The sequence below is a fragment of the Oryzias latipes genome, chromosome 3 (assembly GCF_053564925.1).
Source record: "Oryzias latipes strain Hd-rR chromosome 3, Olatipes_Hd-rR_3.1".
Classification (NCBI taxonomy): domain Eukaryota; kingdom Metazoa; phylum Chordata; class Actinopteri; order Beloniformes; family Adrianichthyidae; genus Oryzias; species Oryzias latipes.
In genome coordinates this window covers 1,149,646-1,167,914 of record NC_136239.1, presented here as the reverse complement: position 1 = coordinate 1,167,914, position 18,269 = coordinate 1,149,646, and the positions used below count along the sequence as shown (strand labels likewise).

The following is an 18,269-nucleotide window of genomic DNA, read 5'->3' as shown; positions in this document are numbered from 1 at the left end:
GTACTAACGGAATCTGCACTCATTTGTTAGGAAGGGGTCCTTGTATTTAACATAGCATGAAAGCCCCCCATAGCATGTGAGTTTTAACATGGAGTCATTTGTTTTCCCAGGAGAGTCATGTGATTTTCCCTGTCTCAATGGAGGACAGTGTGTTCAGCAGTCATGTGACTGCAGCTTGTATCACGCCACTGGACTCAGGTGTCAGACAGGTAAACCCTGACACACACCTGACAAAGATTACCGTCTTTTTGCTGACACTACCATTCTTGTAAATAGTTAAGATTAATCTTTACCTAAGAATTTCTGATGAAGCAGATGTGTTGGACCCTATCAGCAGTGTTTGTTATGTGTGTTGTGTTCGTTGACAGTCGTAAATCTGGGCTTTGAGAGGGAGATGACATGTCGGACGTGGGGCCAATACAACTTTGAGACCTTTGACGGCCTCTACTATTACTTCCCCGGTCGGTGCTCGTACACCTTATTGAAGGACTGTGGGGAAACCACACAGGGCGGGCTGGTCGTCCAGGTTAGTTCACTTGAATTGACTCCACCCACTTTTGACCTGACGGGGAAGATTGGATTTATTTATTTATTTACACACACATAAACCTCTAACAAGGATAGTCATATCATAGAAAACAGGATGATGTGAGGGTGTGTGAAAATTGACTGTATATCAGAACTGGACTGAGTGACCCCTCCCCCACGGTAAACAGGAAGTACCTGCTGGCTCCAAGAAGCCAGAATCCCAAAGACGTCTATAGAGACATAAACAGCTGTTACTCCGTCGTTCTCCTGATAATCCTCTTTTTCCCAAGACAGTTTCAGAGGTTTATTCTAAAAAAATCTCTTTTTTATTCTTGTTTGTCTTAGTTCTGATGCATCTGTAGCGCCTCCTAGAGGGCAACAGGTCAATGTGAACAGTCCCTACTGTGTGTGACAGAAACGTGTCCGGGTTCATTTACATAAATAAAACCGGACACGACCTGAGATTCTGCAGAGACCGGCTATATTCTAAGGGAAGGATTTCTCCAGAAGATTAGTGCCACCAGCTAACAACAGCTACCTACCAGGTTCCTGCAGGAGACTGTTGTCATGGGAACGCAGCAACAGTGCAGTATATTTCAATGTTTGTTTATGGAACCTTTTTGACAGCAAAATGAAGAAATCTAAATCTATGAATGTATTCTTTTAAAGTCTATCATTTTTTATGGTGAATTTGTGTGAGACAGCAGAGTCGTAGCTTCTGCTATGCTTTTATTGGGGGTTACATAATTAAACAGAATAATGGCTGTTTTTATCATTTGATCAGAAATCTTAAATTGTGAAAAGGGGGCAAACAGCAAAAGCTGTTACTTCCTGGTCCTTTTATCATATTTAAATGAATGTTTGAACCTAAAAACCGTTTTTAATGAATGAAATAACCGATCCAAATGAAATGAAAAGCAGGGTGGATAGGTTTGGGATGCTTCTTCTTAGGTAACAATCAGCAGCGACAGACAGCTGTCTATGCTATTATTCCTGTTAAGCTGTTCATTTGAGTAGAAGTGGAGCCGCTGCAATTCCCTGAGTTACCACCAGGGTTCCAAAACAGGCTTGTTGGCTTCATGTTAGCCAGTCAAACTGCACAGCAGAAACTGTCATCCTCTCTCCCTGGTTCCATCTTTTCACTTCAGATTTAATATCCATGATGATGGTGTAGTGGAACACTTTTGGAATCAGGTTTATATTTAAAATAGTCTATAAAATAAGGCAGATGGCATCACTTTGCACATTTCTAGCAGTTTGTTCTCTGAACATAACGGACATGGAGGGCTCACTTGGGATTACTTCATTGTTTCTTTTCTCCTTTCTGGAGTCACAAGCTCACATTTCCTTTTTCGTCTTCAAGGTGCACAATGATCCAGAGTGCAGCTCCGCCCCCTACACCTGCCAGCGCTCCGTCAGCATCTTCCTGCCATGGGAGGGCGAGATCCGTCTGCACGCTTCCAACGTTACTTTCAAAGGGCGAAGGTCAGCATCACACCCAGTTGCGTGTTTTTAGGCCCTACCCCTCTGGCTCCTCCCTAATGCTCCAATTGTTGGGGCATTTGGAGCTGTAGCGGTGTCCGAGCTTGTCTTTTAGGGGGAAGCCTTAGGACTTTGTATCCCTCCGCCGGTAGGGTGATCCGTGCCGCGCTGTGCTGCGGAGGACAAATGCATTTCTGGCTGTGCTCTGAAGCAGACATGTAAATGTTAGGAAGGAGTTTTTGTTTTAGCACTTATTAAACCCATGTTGTGTGTTTTCCAAGCGCTGGCAGCTTCTCGCTAATGCAGATGAGCGGCGACTATTGATGACATCATCGAGTGGAAGCTGTGTGGGAATTCCTTCCCTCCTCCCTGCATGTTGGTCGTTTTCTAGAGCTGTCTGAATCGACAGTTCCAAAACCCAGAGGCCTGGAAATTTCCCAGAAGTCTCTGCATCGATGCTCACTAGATCGGCGAATATAGACCACAATGCATTGCATCGTATTTAAATGTATTTTTTTGATAAATCATCAACGTTTCTATTTGCAGAAGACAGTGGATCATAAATAATCGTCACAAAACGCTCATATTAATTAGATTTAAACTTCATGAAATCAATGATGTCGGATCCACCGTTTAAAAAAAAAAAGAAAAAGTTAGTGAGAGCGTGGCGTCTGAATTGCTTTTATAATCCAGGGTACATAGGTTTTCTGTAGTTAGGGGTCAGGGCGGGAATTCGGACACAGCTCCTATTTTTCCCTAACTTTCCGCTTGGGGGGCTGAATGTGGGGGTAGGGAGAAGCCGGGGGGTAGGGGTAGAACTGGGGTCGGCCTCAGTGTGACTAACATGTTGACCAACGAGGTCCGCTGTGCTCAGGCTGCAGCTGCCCCACCACCTCCACCACCTGCAGCTGGAGCAGATCTCCCAGTACGTGCTGGTGACGCAGCAGCAGGGCTTCACGCTGGCGTGGGAGGGGCGCACCGGCTCCGTCTACATCAAACTCAGCCCCGACTTTGTGGGCGGGACCTGCGGCTTGTGCGGCAACTTTAACGCAGAAGTCCAGGACGACATGACCACGAGTTACGGTGAGACGCTTTGACAGTGACGCAGCAGGAAAGCAGACCGGCGGAGGGAGAACTGCTGAGGTCTAGAAGAAGAAGACGTGTCTGTGGAGCCGTGGTGGCGTTCAGCCGCCAAGGCCTGCTGTCATCTGCTCTCTAAAGAATCTTCTGTCCCGCAGGACATCACCCGGACCGAAGGATCGGATGGTTTTCACAATTTCCCAATACTATGGGGGCCGTTTGTGAAGGGACAGAGTCAAATATTAACAACAATGTTTTTGGTTATTTTTCCTGGTTTAGGAGAAAAAAAGCTGGTTTTATTTTTCAAATGCATGTTTTCACCTTCTAGTTTATGTATTCATAAAAGTTACTTTTACTAACTAAATATTAAGTTGGCAAGCTACATATTTAATATAAAGTTACATATTTTTTGTAATTAAATATTTAGTTTAGAAACTAAAAGTTTCTAAACTAAATATGTAATTTCAGAAAAAATAAACATTTAGTTAGCAAATTAAATATTTAGATGTGACCTAAATATTAACATGTTAAATAAATATTTTAAGTTAAATATTCAACTAAATGCAAATGAAGTTGCTGATAAACGGAAATGGACTTCCAAAATAAAAGCTGGATGTTGCTCTGTCTCTGAGCTGATTCTCTCCAGAATCAGGTTCTTGTTGTTGTTCATACATGTAGAGTTGGCTCAGCTGGATCTTTGGGTTTTTGCTTGTTTCGCTGTATGTCGAGGACCCCCTTGAAAACGAGATGACACATGTCAAGGGGCAAACAAACAAATGTGAAATGTGAGTTCAAGTTCAAAAAGATTTATTTCCCACGTGTGAAAAGGTATTATGGGGGCTGATTCTACTAATCTTGCATTATTCGATCAGCGCCCCCCACTGTTGGATGGAAAATAAGATCTTATTGATTTGGATTCAGGGATTGTGATCAATGAAGCAGACAGAAGGCTGTGGACCAGAACGGCTCGGTTCTAGACTACAAAAGTGAACAGATCGCCAGTCCACCTCTGCTGTCAATCAAACACATGCATTTAAAAAGGACAGGTTCAATGTTCGAAGGGGGGGGTGCAGCAGAGGCTGTACAGGAAATTATCCAAAGTGTTGCGATGTACCTACTTACTAAAGATTAGCGGTTGAAATGATTCGTCCAACGTTTTCAGCCAGCAGGTTGGACGTCTTTGACCAGTAAAGCACGAGGACATGATGGACGACCAATCAGTTCAGAGACAGAGCAAAATCCAGCTTTTATTTTGAAAGTCCATTTCCGCTAAGTTCCTATTTAGTTAGTAGGTAAACACTCAGCACCCAACGAAACATTTAACTAAAACTAAATATCAAAAGCTAAATATTTCGTTTAAATATTGATTTTAACATATTTTGTTAAAAAATTTAAATGTTTAGTTGGAAAACTAAATATTTCATTTGCAAACTTAATGTTTAATTTTCTAAAGTATTCTAAAGTACAATATGGAAAAAACTTTTTTTGTTGAGTTCTCTTTACAAATGTTTACACATGTCACCAGGTTAAGTCTACAACCACTGATATTTTATCGACCTTTGACCTCGGGGATAGGCTGCCATCTTGAATTAAAAAAAAAAGAATCTTTCCTACCATGTCTAACTGTAAACTCCTCCTAGGGATTTTAGTCTATCGCCTCCTAACTGCTGGAGCCTCGTCGGAAAGCTATCCTGGAAAAAATGTTGGCTTTAAAGTTTGTAGATTTTGAACGGTGTTACCAGAGTGTTGTGAAAATGTCACACATGAATCTTTGACTGAAGCTAAACAAAACAATATAACACTAAATATGAACATATTAGAAATGTGGGTGTGGTTGCCCAGAAAATCCAAAAGTTAACTCTCCCCGACTCTTCTAAAATGACATGGACCTGCCTGTTCACTATCCCCAGGTGAGCACAAAATAAAATGGTTGCTATGGAGATAAAACCAACAAAAAAGCAGCCTTTTTTTCATGAATTTAGCGTGTGCAACTCTGACCAGGAAGGCAGTGGTCATACAGCACAGCTCGCCACTTTGATCCTTTAAGTCAGGGGTTCTCTGCCCGGGGGCCAATGGCGGCCTGCGGGAAGATTTTCTGTGGCCCTCAATAAAAGAGAGCCAGAGCAGGTTCCTTTGAGGAAAAACGTTGTGTTGGTGAGGAGAAAAGGTGCTTTCTAGCTAAGTGGACAAATGCTAACTTTGTCGTACCTCATGGATAAAGTCCTGCGCCGCATTTGCAAGCAGGTAAAGGCAACGCTCAAAGAATTCAATATAAATCGCTACTATGTTACAAATTATAGAAATTATGACAAATTTACCGGTGAGGAGCGCAGCAATAAGCTCCATCAACTACAGTGAGGCTGTGCTGCACAGCAGATGTTCACAGAAATGTCTAAATCCAGTGACGCTGAGACTGAAGCTGGTAGCTACGTTGTGGCTTTGGAAACGGTCCGGTGTAGCAAACCCTTCAGTGACGGGGAGTTTGTAAAAGAATAAATGCTGAAAGTAGCTGACATTGTTTGTCCAGAGCAAAAGAAAAAGTTTGAAGAAATAAGTCTGTCAAATGATACAATTACTAGACGAGTAGAAGATCTGGACAGAAACCTCTGGAAAACATCTGGAGGGTCTGGTTAACTGTACCAATGACACTTAAAGTTACTAAAGACAACATTTTTCTGTTTCTTCATTTTTTTCACCCCCAGTCTAATGTCGTGTTCCTAGTTTGGCCCTTCGCTGCAAAAACCCTGAGAAGCCCTGCTTTAGTTTGTAAGCTAGCTTGTTTGGTTGGACCTGGTTTAGTTTTGTTGTTTCTCTCTGAGGGTTTTTCATCAGGTCACAGCTGTAAACTAAAAATGGCATTTTGTCTTCCTAGAGGATAAATAAAGATAAAGATACCTTTTTCCAAGTGAAAATGGAGAGTTCAATAACACAACACTGGGGGTTTGAAGAAAAGCATCCATGCAAAGCTCAGGCTTTATTAAACAGTAAGAATGTTTTTTTTGTAGGTCTTCTGACTCACGACGTAGAAATGTTTGGGAACAGCTGGATGGAGATGGATCCTCATCAGAACACATGTCCTCCGGTTGGCTCCTCTTTCCCGTCTCCCTGTAATGCTTTGGACGTTCAAGTCTTGATGGTAAGAAAACACACAAAAGAAAACAACCAAATCAGACAAGAACAGACCGACCATTTCCTGTCTCTGTGCAGAGAGTGGAGGAGGTCTGCTCCATGCTCCTCAGCCCCCCCTTTCAGAGCTGTCACGACTTTGTCAGCCCGTTGCCCTACATGGCCAGTTGCTCCAACGACCTCTGCAGGTAACGTAACACAAGAGACTATTGGAAGAAAGACTATTGTCTTTACTTTAAACATGAAAACACCTACATTTGTGCTTCAGAAACCAACATAAACCAAGTTTCTTCAAATCTTTGTCTGGTTTTATGTTCCTGCAGCTGCTAGAAGGATTATTTTAGATGAATTTTAAACTGACAGGCATTTAGGATGTTTTGGCTGTTTGTCATTTGAAGAGTCCTTTTTCTTCTTTATTTGGTTGATCTTTTATATTGGAACCCTGACACAGATATGCAGCCCCTCCTGTTGTTACCCCTCTCAGAGCACTAAACAGCAGCCAGATTAGCAGATGATAGTCGATCCTGATAGTGTCCCCAGTTTAGTTTGGACCTGACGGAACCAGGGGACTCGTTCAGCGGTTGGGGACAGATCTGAGCAAAGCTGCAGCCCTTCTCTTGTTTTTGGTTGGCTTTCAGGTCCGGTCCCAGCGGTGATGTGGTATGCCAGGTGCTCAGCGAGTACGCGCGGGCCTGCGCCCACGCCGACCACCCGCTGCTCGACTGGAGGCGGGACATTCCTCAGTGTGGTATGCGGTCTGAGAGTGTGGTTCAACCCAATGAACCTTTGCAGGAATTGTCTTTGTTAGAATCTATTTCCTGATGTAAAACATGAACTGAGTTCCATCTTCTGCAAAAGTCTCAAAGATAGAATATTTTTTGGAACTTGTTTTTTTTGTGATGCCAGCTTGTTTCTCCCCCCCCGCTCAGTGCCGCCGTGTCCGGCGGGGCTGCAGTACCGGGAATGCATCAGCTGCTGCCCGGCGACCTGCAGCCTGGAGCGCACGTGCATCGACAGCCGGCTGGCCTGTTTGGACGGCTGCTACTGTCCTGACGGTGACTCCCTCATGTCATTGTGAACAGCACCTGTTCTGCTTTCAACTCTTTCAGTTTCTGTCTTTAAAAATCCATCTTTCACACAACCATTTATTTTAAGAAGTGTCAAAACTTCCGATGTTTCTGAAAACTAACATTTTTCTATTTTTGGAAAGGTTTAGTGGATGTGACTAATGAGTACTTTTACTGAAACTGAGAGAAATATAACCTTTATTTAAACGTACATGTTGTATTTATTTCAAAGAGGCTTTAACTGTGATGATTTCGTTTGTGGGTTTTTTCTGGAATGATCACATTTCCAGGTTTTTTGCGGTAACTGATGGAGCTCATGGTCATGTGTGTCCTGCATGTGTCAGGGCTGATTTTTCAGGACGGGGGCTGCGTGGAGGCGTCAGACTGCCCGTGCGAGCACCACGGCGTGTTTTATCCTGCTGGACAGATGCTGCAGGAGGAATGCAACAACTGGTGAGCGTCTCCTCTCTGTTTGCTCCTGGACCTTCGGGTCCGTCCTCTGGACCTGCAGGCTGCTCACTTTTACCCGTTACAATGCATTCCATTTAAAGCAACTTTGTTTTATTTGATCTTAGACTTTTACACATCATGTTTAAGCCCCGCCCATTTCCACCTTACTTATTTTTCTGCATTTTAATATTTTTTTTATTAAGGAAGTTAAAGTCAAGCTTATTTATCTAGAAGATGTCTCCAAAATTCTTGTTTTTTTAGTTTGTTTTTGATTTGATTTCAAATCAAATCACAGAAGAATAATGCACAAATAAACATTACAATCATCAGTTATACATTCATACAATGACGGGTCAAATTATTTATAGATAATTAGTTTATATAATAGATCCTCACATCCACGTCTAAACTCTGAACGCCCTGTGGATTTTTGCCCTCAAAGCCAAACGTTCTGCATTGTTCTGCATCGTTCTGTGGAGTTGGCTGCGTGTTCCTCTGCATGAATCTCCTGTGGATGCTCTGCTCTCTGTTCCAGCACATGTGTGGGAGGAGTGTGGAACTGCACTGACCACAGCTGCCCAGGTGTGTTATCCTGCTCCTCCTTTACTAAATAACGTCAAAGCGAGGGAGGTCCTCCCTCAGGGAAGCTCAGCAGGAGCTCCAGCAGGAACAGCTGCTTTTACTGGCTGATGATGGACTTGAGCGGGAAAACAAACCCAAAGGTCAAAAAAACTCATCTTAGTGAAATCAAACCAGTTAAAAACTGTCAGAGGGCTTCACATCCATGGTTTTTACCTTTCAGCTTCCACTTCCCCCAGTCCTGTTTTTTACCTGGATCAGGGGATTCAAGCATGAATCTGAACCCAGAGTCCAGATTAGACAATAGACAAAACTGCAACCACACCGTTTCCATGAAATCCTAATCATGTGAATAAGCACAAACCGACTGACGCCATCAGTCCTTCAGAAACACGGTGACGGATGTGAACAGTACTTTGATTGACAGCAGATATCTTTACATTTCTGCCACACCACTAGCGCTCATCATCATGTGTCAAAGGAGACGTCGGCGTCTTCTTCAGGCCGTAGAGTGGCCAGCTCCTTAAATGTGGGAGGGGCTACAGATGAAGCCATTCTGGGAAATGGTGGTTGGTGATTTTCCAACAATTCCACATGACACTCAACTTCTGATGATCTGTGACGCTGTGGGACCTCTGGCGGCGCCGCTGTACGGCGCCCAAGGCCGCCAGTTCTTACCTAGAACACATCAGATTTTCTTTCCACTTTTAACCTTTATTCCCTGCTTTTGAATATTCTTCAAAAACATTTCAACAGAAATCTGAAGATGTCATTGAGAATATTATCTTGAAGAGAATAAGCTTTTTACTGGGACCATGTTAGCATATCCAGATTGTTTCCAGTGAGGAACTGAAAGCAGTTTTTCTGTCTTGTCTTTTGAATTTCCTCTTTAATCCAAACTACGGTGGCAGAAACCCGAAAACCATCGCAGCAAAAAAAAGGAACTGTGCAAACCAAAAAAGAAACGCTGCTGCAAATATAAACCAAGAAATATCTACTGTTACCCACAGCTGAGGTTATTGTTATTAATGATGAAAACAACCACAGTCATAAGCTGCCTGGCGTCAGATGGACGTTGGCTCTCGTTCTTGCTTTAGTGGTGTTTGTCAGGCGTAGACGCTGCTCTGCAGTCAGACGCACGGTGGTTCATGGATCTGTTTTGCTGCGTGTTGGAGTAAAGTTCCAGACCTGGATGCTGCTGTCGTTAGTGTCTTTCTGGGTTTCCCTGTGTTAGCCAAAGTGGCAATAAACCGACATCCTCCAGTTTGACGTCCAACCTGGCCTTACCAAGTAACACATTAGAAAGTTCACATAGGGACATCCAACACTAACATCTTCACTTTCTCGTTGGTTTTCTCATTCATATCCTGCTCTTGTTTTCTCACAGCAGTGCATGGACAAAAGCAATCTCCAATGATCCACTTCCCCTCTAGCTTTTGCACAGGTGTTTCTTTTTATTCATAGCATTTCATTTATTGCAAAATATTTTCTTTTCCTTTGCTGGAGCGTTTCTTTTTGTCTGCAGTTTCTTTTTTGTTTGCACAGTTCTTGTAGTTTCCTGCCATGGTGGGTCTCTGCCACCGTTCCAGAGGACTAAAAGGAGGACAGTCTGGATGAGAATACCTACCAGATCTTAAAGTGCTAGCTGTTCTGACAAACTTGGAGGGTAAAAGTGTGTCTTTCTGCACAGGCGAGTGCTCGGTGACAGGCGACATGTTTTTCCAGTCCTTTGACGGGCGGATCTTTACTTTCCCTGCATCGTGTCAGTACGTCCTGGTCAAAAGTCGCCTTTCAGGAAAATTCACCGTCACCATCCAGAACGCCCCCTGTGGGCCGGTGAGTATTTTCTTTCTGTCTTTTCTGCTCCAAATGTGTTCTTCGGTTACGCTCCAGGCCGATTGTCCGCCGCGTAGATCAGATCAGGAGCGAAGCGCCCGAAAACCCCCCAGAGGAGTTGAGGTCATTTCTCTGCTGCAAATGCTGCATGAAGTAATGATGGAGAAACCTGACAAAGAACTGAGGAAACCCCCACCTCCAGTTTGCCAGCAGTCTTTGAGCTGAACATGTAGTGTGGGGGGCGGGGGGGGCAAGATATAAGATGTCCCACTCATCAGAGCAGAGGCCCGAGACCTCCACCAGCCAACTGAGCAGGATTACCTTATCTGGCCCGGCCAATAGAGCCGCCGACAGCTTTGTAGTGGCTGGAGGGAGGGGGGCAGAGAAAAGGTCATGTCGGAAAATTGGAGGTGAATGATGGGAAGAGGAGAAGGGGGTGGGGGCGCTAAAACCTTTTGGCCATGAAGCTCTCCCGCTTATGAGAGAAGCAATTGATGAAGCCGGCCGTCCCACGCCAAGACGATCAGAGCTGGAGCAAGAACACGCTTTTATTTTGAAATTATTTCTTGTAGACTGCAGAGGAAATACTTTCATGTTTCTAATTTAACTTGAAAAAGAAAATATCCTTTCTCCAGAAACTAAAACAGAAGACATAATTTGGTTTGTAACCAATCCTAACCCAGCAGGGATCTGGGGCCTCATTTCTAAAGCTTTGCGTAGGATTTGTGTCAGAAGTGGCGTACGGATGAAACATAGGACGTGCGTACGCACAGAAATATTCGGATTTATAAAACCGTGCGCACGCACATCCTACGCATCTTTCCCTTTATAAATCACAACCGATTCTAAATGCAGCGCAGCTTTTGCGGCTACATGACACGCCCATAGTTGCCCATAAATAGTCCGTGAAACGCCCACAAATGAATATTCATGGCTTGCTAAATCATGGCAAACACAGAGAGGAAATCAAAAAAACGTAACTTCACTCAATGTGAAGTAGAAGTTATCGTTGGCGAGGTGGAAAAGAGGAGAAAAGTGTTGTTTGGAGGGCACAGTGTGGGCATTACTAATGCCAAAAAGGCACGTGAGCGGCAAACGGTGGCAGACGCCGTGAATGCTGTAGCCTCACAACCTCGGACCGTGGCCGAAATAAAAAAGAAATGAAAGAAATGATCGGACATCAAAGTCGAGGCAAAAAAACGTCTAGCGCTGCATCGGCAGAGTGTGTCCGCCACGTGGGGGGGGGGGGGGGGGGGGGGGCCCTCTTGATGAGAAACTGGCCGCTATTATTGGGGAATCCCTATTAAGTCCCCCTTATCGGCGTCCTCCTCCGCCTCAGTCACCTGACTGAGACGCGCCAGGGTCAGGGTGACACAGGTAAGAGAAATAATTCAAATGAATGCAGTCAAGTCACATGTATGCAGGCTACACAATTACAGATTATTAATATAGAAAAATTTTATTTTAGTTGCTGGGTGTTCCAGCGGGGCCAGTGGTTACGATGCTGCAGCTGAGCAGCCGTCTGGCCCCAGCGTCTCCACGGCACGCGGCTCTCAACCCTCCAGCAGTGGACGCGTCCTCACCGATGCAGTCCTTGAATGCAGAGGGAAGTCAGTAGTTCAATCAGAGAGGTGGCCAAGGAGTTGGGCGAAATCAAGATCGCCCTGACTGAAATAAACTGCACGATGAGGGAATTCTTAAATAAATAATATTTTCCACACCTCTTTTTCTTTATAAGCGACGCATCACTTCCAAACGCTGGCGCACAGCAGCAGCAAATGGCTCAAATGCGTGGGGATGGGGTTCAGGGTCGGGGCCAACACAGCAATCAGCGCCAGGGGGTAGAGGCACGTTTTTAAGCTGGGCCACATTGTGTAGCACAGCACATGCCGGCACGATTTGGCACACACTGTCACTTTCACGTGTTTCTTCCATCTGCCGACGGTGTCGCCGTTTCTCATTTCACCCGTTTTTGTGCGTACGCCTGGGTCAGAGCGTGAAGGACCGCACATTTTCCCGTCAAGTTTGCTTTTTATAAATCTCAACTATTGCGTAGAGAGTGGCGTACGCCTTCTTTTGTGCGTACGCAACGTTTATAAATGAGGCCCCTGATCCTGAATTCACTTAGACTCATTAAGTCCTGACTGGACAGGATTTACAATCAAACTCCAAATTTCAAAACCAGTTACATATCATGAAGCTAGTGTTATATTTGAAAAAGGAGACACTTTTAAATTATTAAAATGTTTTTTTTTTATATTCAGATTTACATCATTTGATCTCATTCGGTTCATTATCAGTTAGTTTTCACAAATTCAGTCCAAAAACAAATTTTCTTTGCTTCTAAATGAAAGTTGACTTCTAAACACATGTAAAAACCCAGACCCAAAGTGGAGGTTTACCTAATAAAGTTCACATGAAAATCACAGTGAATGCAGATCCACTGTATCTGTTTGTGATGGTTTTAGTCTGGATACAACATTTGCAGTTTTTTAGATGGGTGTTAACACAACAATCCATTTAGGAAGTTGAGGTTTAGCTGCTCATAAACATTTTGACTTGTAAACTCTCCTACAGACTTTTCTGTCTCATCAGTTTCTGCAAAGTGAGTACTGTAAACTCTGGGCTACAGAGCCCACCTGATTACAAGCCGCACCCTCTACATTTTAAAAGGGTAAAGTGTTTTATTCACACAACCGTCCATGTATATTAGCCGCATGTGCCCACGTCTACACATGTTATAGTTTACGTTCTGCCCTGTCTCCGTACTCAGAGAGGGAGCGGGAGACACAGATTGCATTTTCTCCTTTCCAGAATTATAACTTGCTCATTTGAACACACACACAAACAGCCAAACAGCATGGAGGTCACATCTGCTCACAGCCCCTCAGTCATGGTGAGGGGCTGTCTTCGTGTCGGACAGGCTTTAATCAGAATGTCACATTTTTAGTCCGTGAAAGGTCAGATGATAAGAAACGGAACAAGTTTGGCTCTTTTGGAAGAGCTGTAAAAAGAATGGGAGCTTTCAGACCAAGGAGTGGCTGTTTGACCTTTCTAACGATGCATTTGTGGAGCTGGGAAATCTGAAGGAGCAACAGCAAAAATCTGCCCACCAGTTTCTTTCTAAAATGGTGGTAACGGATTGACCAAACGTCCACGGCTGACACAGTAGACTGCTGTCCGTCAGGCATTGGCTCTCAGAGGCTCAGTCCAGGTGAGGGAACATGATGGAGATGCTCCTCTGAGCTGCAGACGGAGCAGCTGTCTTCAGCCTTTGAGAAGCAGCTCAGATCATCACCCCTCTTTGGAGAAAATCCTTAGGATGAACTAAAAGCAGCAGCGGCAGACCTTACCAACAGAGCTTCAGAACCACCATGCTCTGACACTTTGAGGGCCATCAGGGCAGAAACAGAGAATGGGTGAGGACGGTCAGGAGATGGTCCAGCTTCCTCACAAATGTCCTTTGGTGTCTTTTTTAACGTGACAGCATCCGAAAACCTCTGAACACTGAATGCAGGGCTTTCCCTGAAATCGGTGCAGGCGGTTTTAATCTGTCATGAAGGGAAAACTCTGCGTCTGTGTCTCCCGTCTCCCTGACTGTGCTTCTGCTGTGTAGGAGAATGTGATCTTGTCTGAATTGCAGGATTTGGATGGGGCGTGCATCCAATCAGTTAGCCTGGTCGTTGACGAGGATCCAAGAACAGAGATGACTCTGAGCCACATGGGAGAGGTCTTCATGGCCGGACAGTACCGCATCTCGCTGCCCTACTATGACGGTAAGCTCCTGCTCTGTTATCTGGCTTTGGACCGGACTTATTTCAGTTGTCATGGCTGTGATGGATTGAATGGCAGCTTTGCTATTGAGCCATCATTTTCCAAAGACTGATTGGGTCAGGGCTAACAATGTGTTGGTCCAAATGCTTTTCCTTTGAGCTTTGCCCACTTTTGCCTTCAGTGTCTTCATGTTGGACTCTTTGTGTGTTCCATGTGAAACTCTGCTGGAGGATCTGATAGGGAGGGCTACACTGAACACGTCTTTATGTTGGCTCTGAAATCACACTTTGTTTTCTTTTTTTCACTGCACAATAAAAGCACAGCACAGCTGAGAAACACAAAAATCCCTAAAAGCTCAAATGTTAGCCGGCCTGTCACTGCTGCATGTCCATTAGCAGCCCTTTAAACAGCAGATCACTGCAGGAAATCCTGAATGTTCTTCATCCTTAACTAGAAACCAAGTTTGGGAGATTTTCCTTGTAAGTTTTTATTTCTGCTCAGCTTGAATATTCCTGGAGCTCATCCTGACTCATCTTTTCTTGCAGTTGTTAAAATTCTCTTAAAGGGTCTATTTCATGCTTTTCTTAGGCCTTTTATAGTAAACTATATCTATGTATATGATATGATATTAACTTTGATACACTACAGAAAGATTCATTATTTTACAAGTTCTTTTCCTACCCGGAAGTAAGACAACTCCATCTCTGAGGCTCCGCCTTTCTCTCCTTTTTGTGTCCCGCCCATTTCATGACATCATCCTCAGCAACGTGTCTGAGTTTCTCCTATGAAAACAAACAAAATCTGAACTTTAACAAAGATGGATGTTCAGATTGAGCTGGCAGAGCAGACTCTTCCTGGAGGGGGCCTATCTCACTTATGTCACAGTAGCTGCGTTTCCATGGAGAAAGTAATGACATGAAGGTCTGATCAGGATGAAATGCGTCATGTCAACACGGCGTTCAGAACATTCTGCCCCGATCAGCATTTATTCTGATGGAGATAGCTGGTTCTGCTGATTGTTGATCTGACTGTGGTTCATGGAAACACTTCATTCTGATCCTGGGTCACTGCTGCTCTGGTTTACGTCACGCATAGACGTGTGGCTCCAGAGGAGGCTTTGGACCGCAAACAGGACCGACCGCTCTGCGTGAGCGAGCTGCTGCACTCAGGAGAACCGGGTCTGGCGGTTGAACCGGGTCTGGCGGTAGAACCGGGTCTCGCGGTAGAACCGGGTCTGGCGGTAGAAGCGGGTCTAGCGGTAGAACCGGGTCTGGCGGTAGAACCAGGTCTGGCGGTAGAAGTGGGTCTAGCGGTAGAACCGGGTCTGGCGGTAGAACCGGGTCTGGCGGTAGAAGCGGGTCTACCGGTAGAACCGGGTCTGGCGGTAGAAGCGGGTCTGGCGGTAGAAGTGGGTCTAGCGGTAGAACCGGGTCTGGCGGTAGAACCGGGTCTGGCGGTAGAAGCGGGTCTCGCGGTAGAACCGGGTCTGGCGGTAGAAGCGGGTCTAGCGGTAGAACCGGGTCTGGCGGTAGAACCAGGTCTGGCGGTAGAAGTGGGTCTAGCGGTAGAACCGGGTCTGGCGGTAGAACCGGGTCTGGCGGTAGAAGCGGGTCTAGCGGTAGAACCAGGTCTGGCGGTAGAAGTGGGTCTAGCGGTAGAACCGGGTCTGGCGGTAGAACCGGGTCTGGCGGTAGAAGCGGGTCTACCGGTAGAACCGGGTCTGGCGGTAGAAGCGGGTCTGGCGGTAGAAGTGGGTCTAGCGGTAGAACCGGGTCTGGCGGTAGAACCGGGTCTGGCGGTAGAAGCGGGTCTCGCGGTAGAACCGGGTCTGGCGGTAGAAGCGGGTCTAGCGGTAGAACCGGGTCTGGCGGTAGAACCAGGTCTGGCGGTAGAAGTGGGTCTAGCGGTAGAACCGGGTCTGGCGGTAGAACCGGGTCTGGCGGTAGAAGCGGGTCTAGCGGTAGAACCAGGTCTGGCGGTAGAAGCGGGTCTGGTGGTAGAACCGGGTCTCTAAGAAGAACCGGGTCTGGCGGTAGAAGTGGGTCTCTAAGAAGAACCGGGTCTGGCGGTAGAACCGGGTCTGGCGGTAGAACCGGGTCTCTAAGAAGAACCGGGTCTGGCGGTAGAAGTGGGTCTCTAAGAAGAACCGGGTCTCGCTATAGAACCGGGTCTGGCGGTAGAACCGGGTCTGGCGGTAGAACCGGGTCTGGCGGTAGAAGCGGGTCTGGCGGTAGAAGTGGGTCTGGCGGTAGAAGCGGGTCTCTAAGAAGAACCGGGTCTGGCGGTAGAAGTGGGTCTGGCTGTAGAAGCGGGTCTCTAAGAAGAACCGGGTCTGGCGGTAGAAGTGGGTCTGGCTGTAGAAGCGGGTCTCTAAGAAGAACCGGGTCTGGCGGTAGAAGTGGGTCTGGCGGTAGAAGCGGGTCTCTAAGAAGAACCGGGTCTGGCGGTAGAAGTGGGTCTGGCTGTAGAAGCGGGTCTCTAAGAAGAACCGGGTCTGGCGGTAGAACCGGGTCTGGCGGTAGAACCGGGTCTGGCGGTAGAAGTGGGTCTGGCTGTAGAAGCGGGTCTGGCGGTATAACCGGGTCTCGCTATAGAACCGGGTCTGGCGGTAGAACCGGGTCTGGCGGTAGAACCGGGTCTGGCGGTAGAAGCGGGTCTGGCGGTAGAAGTGGGTCTGGCGGTAGAAGCGGGTCTCTAAGAAGAACCGGGTCTGGCGGTAGAAGTGGGTCTGGCTGTAGAAGCGGGTCTCTAAGAAGAACCGGGTCTGGCGGTAGAAGTGGGTCTGGCTGTAGAAGCGGGTCTCTAAGAAGAACCGGGTCTGGCGGTAGAAGTGGGTCTGGCGGTAGAAGCGGGTCTCTAAGAAGAACCGGGTCTGGCGGTAGAAGTGGGTCTGGCTGTAGAAGCGGGTCTCTAAGAAGAACCGGGTCTGGCGGTAGAACCGGGTCTGGCGGTAGAACCGGGTCTGGCGGTAGAAGTGGGTCTGGCTGTAGAAGCGGGTCTGGCGGTATAACCGGGTCTGGCGGTAGAAGTGGGTCTGGCTGTAGAAGCGGGTCTCTAAGAAGAACCGGGTCTGGCGGTAGAAGCGGGTCTGGCGGTAGAAGCGGGTCTGGCAGTAGAAGCGGGTCTGGCGGTAAAAGCGGGTCTCCAAGCAGAGGAGCGGCTCTGGGACGATGCAGAAATGCTGCTCAGTCCTGAGAAACCGTGTAAACAATCAGGTGATTCCTGTTTCCAGTGGTGTCCAGACAGAATCAATGCTGATGTCATTGCAACATGTTTCCACATTGCAGCTTTGACCGCATGGATTTGAACTGCATCCACGGCTAAATGTTGTTGTTGGTACGTGTTAGCCTAACCTGACCCTTCTTCCAGCTCCTAATAATAATCCTAACAATAAGAAATCATCTCTAGAAGATCATCTGCTCTAAGCTGCAGCTCCTTTGTTTACAGCAGAACTCAATATTTCTTCTTCTACGGTCATTTCTGGTATTTCAGAGTAACGGTTGTTATAATCGGATCATGTTTTTGTGGAACCGTGGACACAGTTCAGTTCTAATGCCATCTTTGATCTGACCAAAGACATTTTGCACATAGAGCTGCACTGTGAGAACCAGCTCATTTTCATGGGGGGGGATGCTCAGAGTGCATGTTTTTAGAGGAATACTCAGAAATGCGTAAATGGATCAAGATACCACTTTGGGGTATTTTTGTGAGGAATTAACTTTGTAATACACTTAAAAGCTCCAAAAAGTTGATTTTTGCCTGATATAGACCCTTCAAACTCACAAACAGAAACTTTTATCTTTACTGCTCCTCAGAATACTTCTTTTTCTGAAGACATTTCCTAAACTAATGAAGTGTAAAAGGAATTTTAAAACATTTGTGGGCAAGACTGCTGGCATGGAGTAACCCCGCCCCCACTTGCCATCATCTGTTAACATTCTTTCCCGCTAGCTTACAGCCCCTCACAACCCCAACCTAAGGTTACTGGTGCAAAACAAAAATGACAAACAAGTCCTGAGTCCTGCTCCTGATTCACAGTGATATGAATGAAGAAATACTAAGAAATGCAGTTTTAATCTGAATTTTCCTTCTAAATGCTACCCATCATCAGAAAAAGGACATGTTAAAAACACCAAAAACACCATTTCCACTGGAGTAGATCTATATTACAATGATGTGCAGAAAAGCGGTTAATTTAATGTAAAGTCTTGCATTTGTAAAGCTCATTTTTAATAGAATAGTATAGAGAAGAATAGACTTTCTTGTCATTGTGACATGTTGTATGCACAACAAAATACCAGAAAGTGTCTATCAGTCGCATATTCAGAAAGTAAGCAACACAAACAA

The 18,269-nt window shown here is 45.8% G+C and overlaps 1 protein-coding gene across 3 annotated transcripts in view; it reads left to right on the top strand.

Annotated features, from left to right (window-relative positions):
* otog (otogelin) overlaps window positions 1–18,269 on the top strand; it is a 104,092-nt gene that overhangs the window by 12,058 nt on the left and 73,765 nt on the right. For all 3 annotated transcript variants that reach the window (XM_023951366.2, XM_078944111.1, XM_023951367.2), the window contains exons 5-16: window positions 111–209; window positions 369–526; window positions 1,892–2,013; window positions 2,885–3,093; window positions 6,096–6,226; window positions 6,298–6,404; window positions 6,855–6,964; window positions 7,146–7,271; window positions 7,628–7,736; window positions 8,269–8,315; window positions 10,003–10,148; window positions 13,792–13,924. In XM_023951366.2, coding sequence (XP_023807134.2) covers window positions 111–209; window positions 369–526; window positions 1,892–2,013; window positions 2,885–3,093; window positions 6,096–6,226; window positions 6,298–6,404; window positions 6,855–6,964; window positions 7,146–7,271; window positions 7,628–7,736; window positions 8,269–8,315; window positions 10,003–10,148; window positions 13,792–13,924 — 1,497 coding nt within the window. The remainder of the gene's footprint in view (window positions 1–110; window positions 210–368; window positions 527–1,891; window positions 2,014–2,884; window positions 3,094–6,095; window positions 6,227–6,297; window positions 6,405–6,854; window positions 6,965–7,145; window positions 7,272–7,627; window positions 7,737–8,268; window positions 8,316–10,002; window positions 10,149–13,791; window positions 13,925–18,269) is intronic.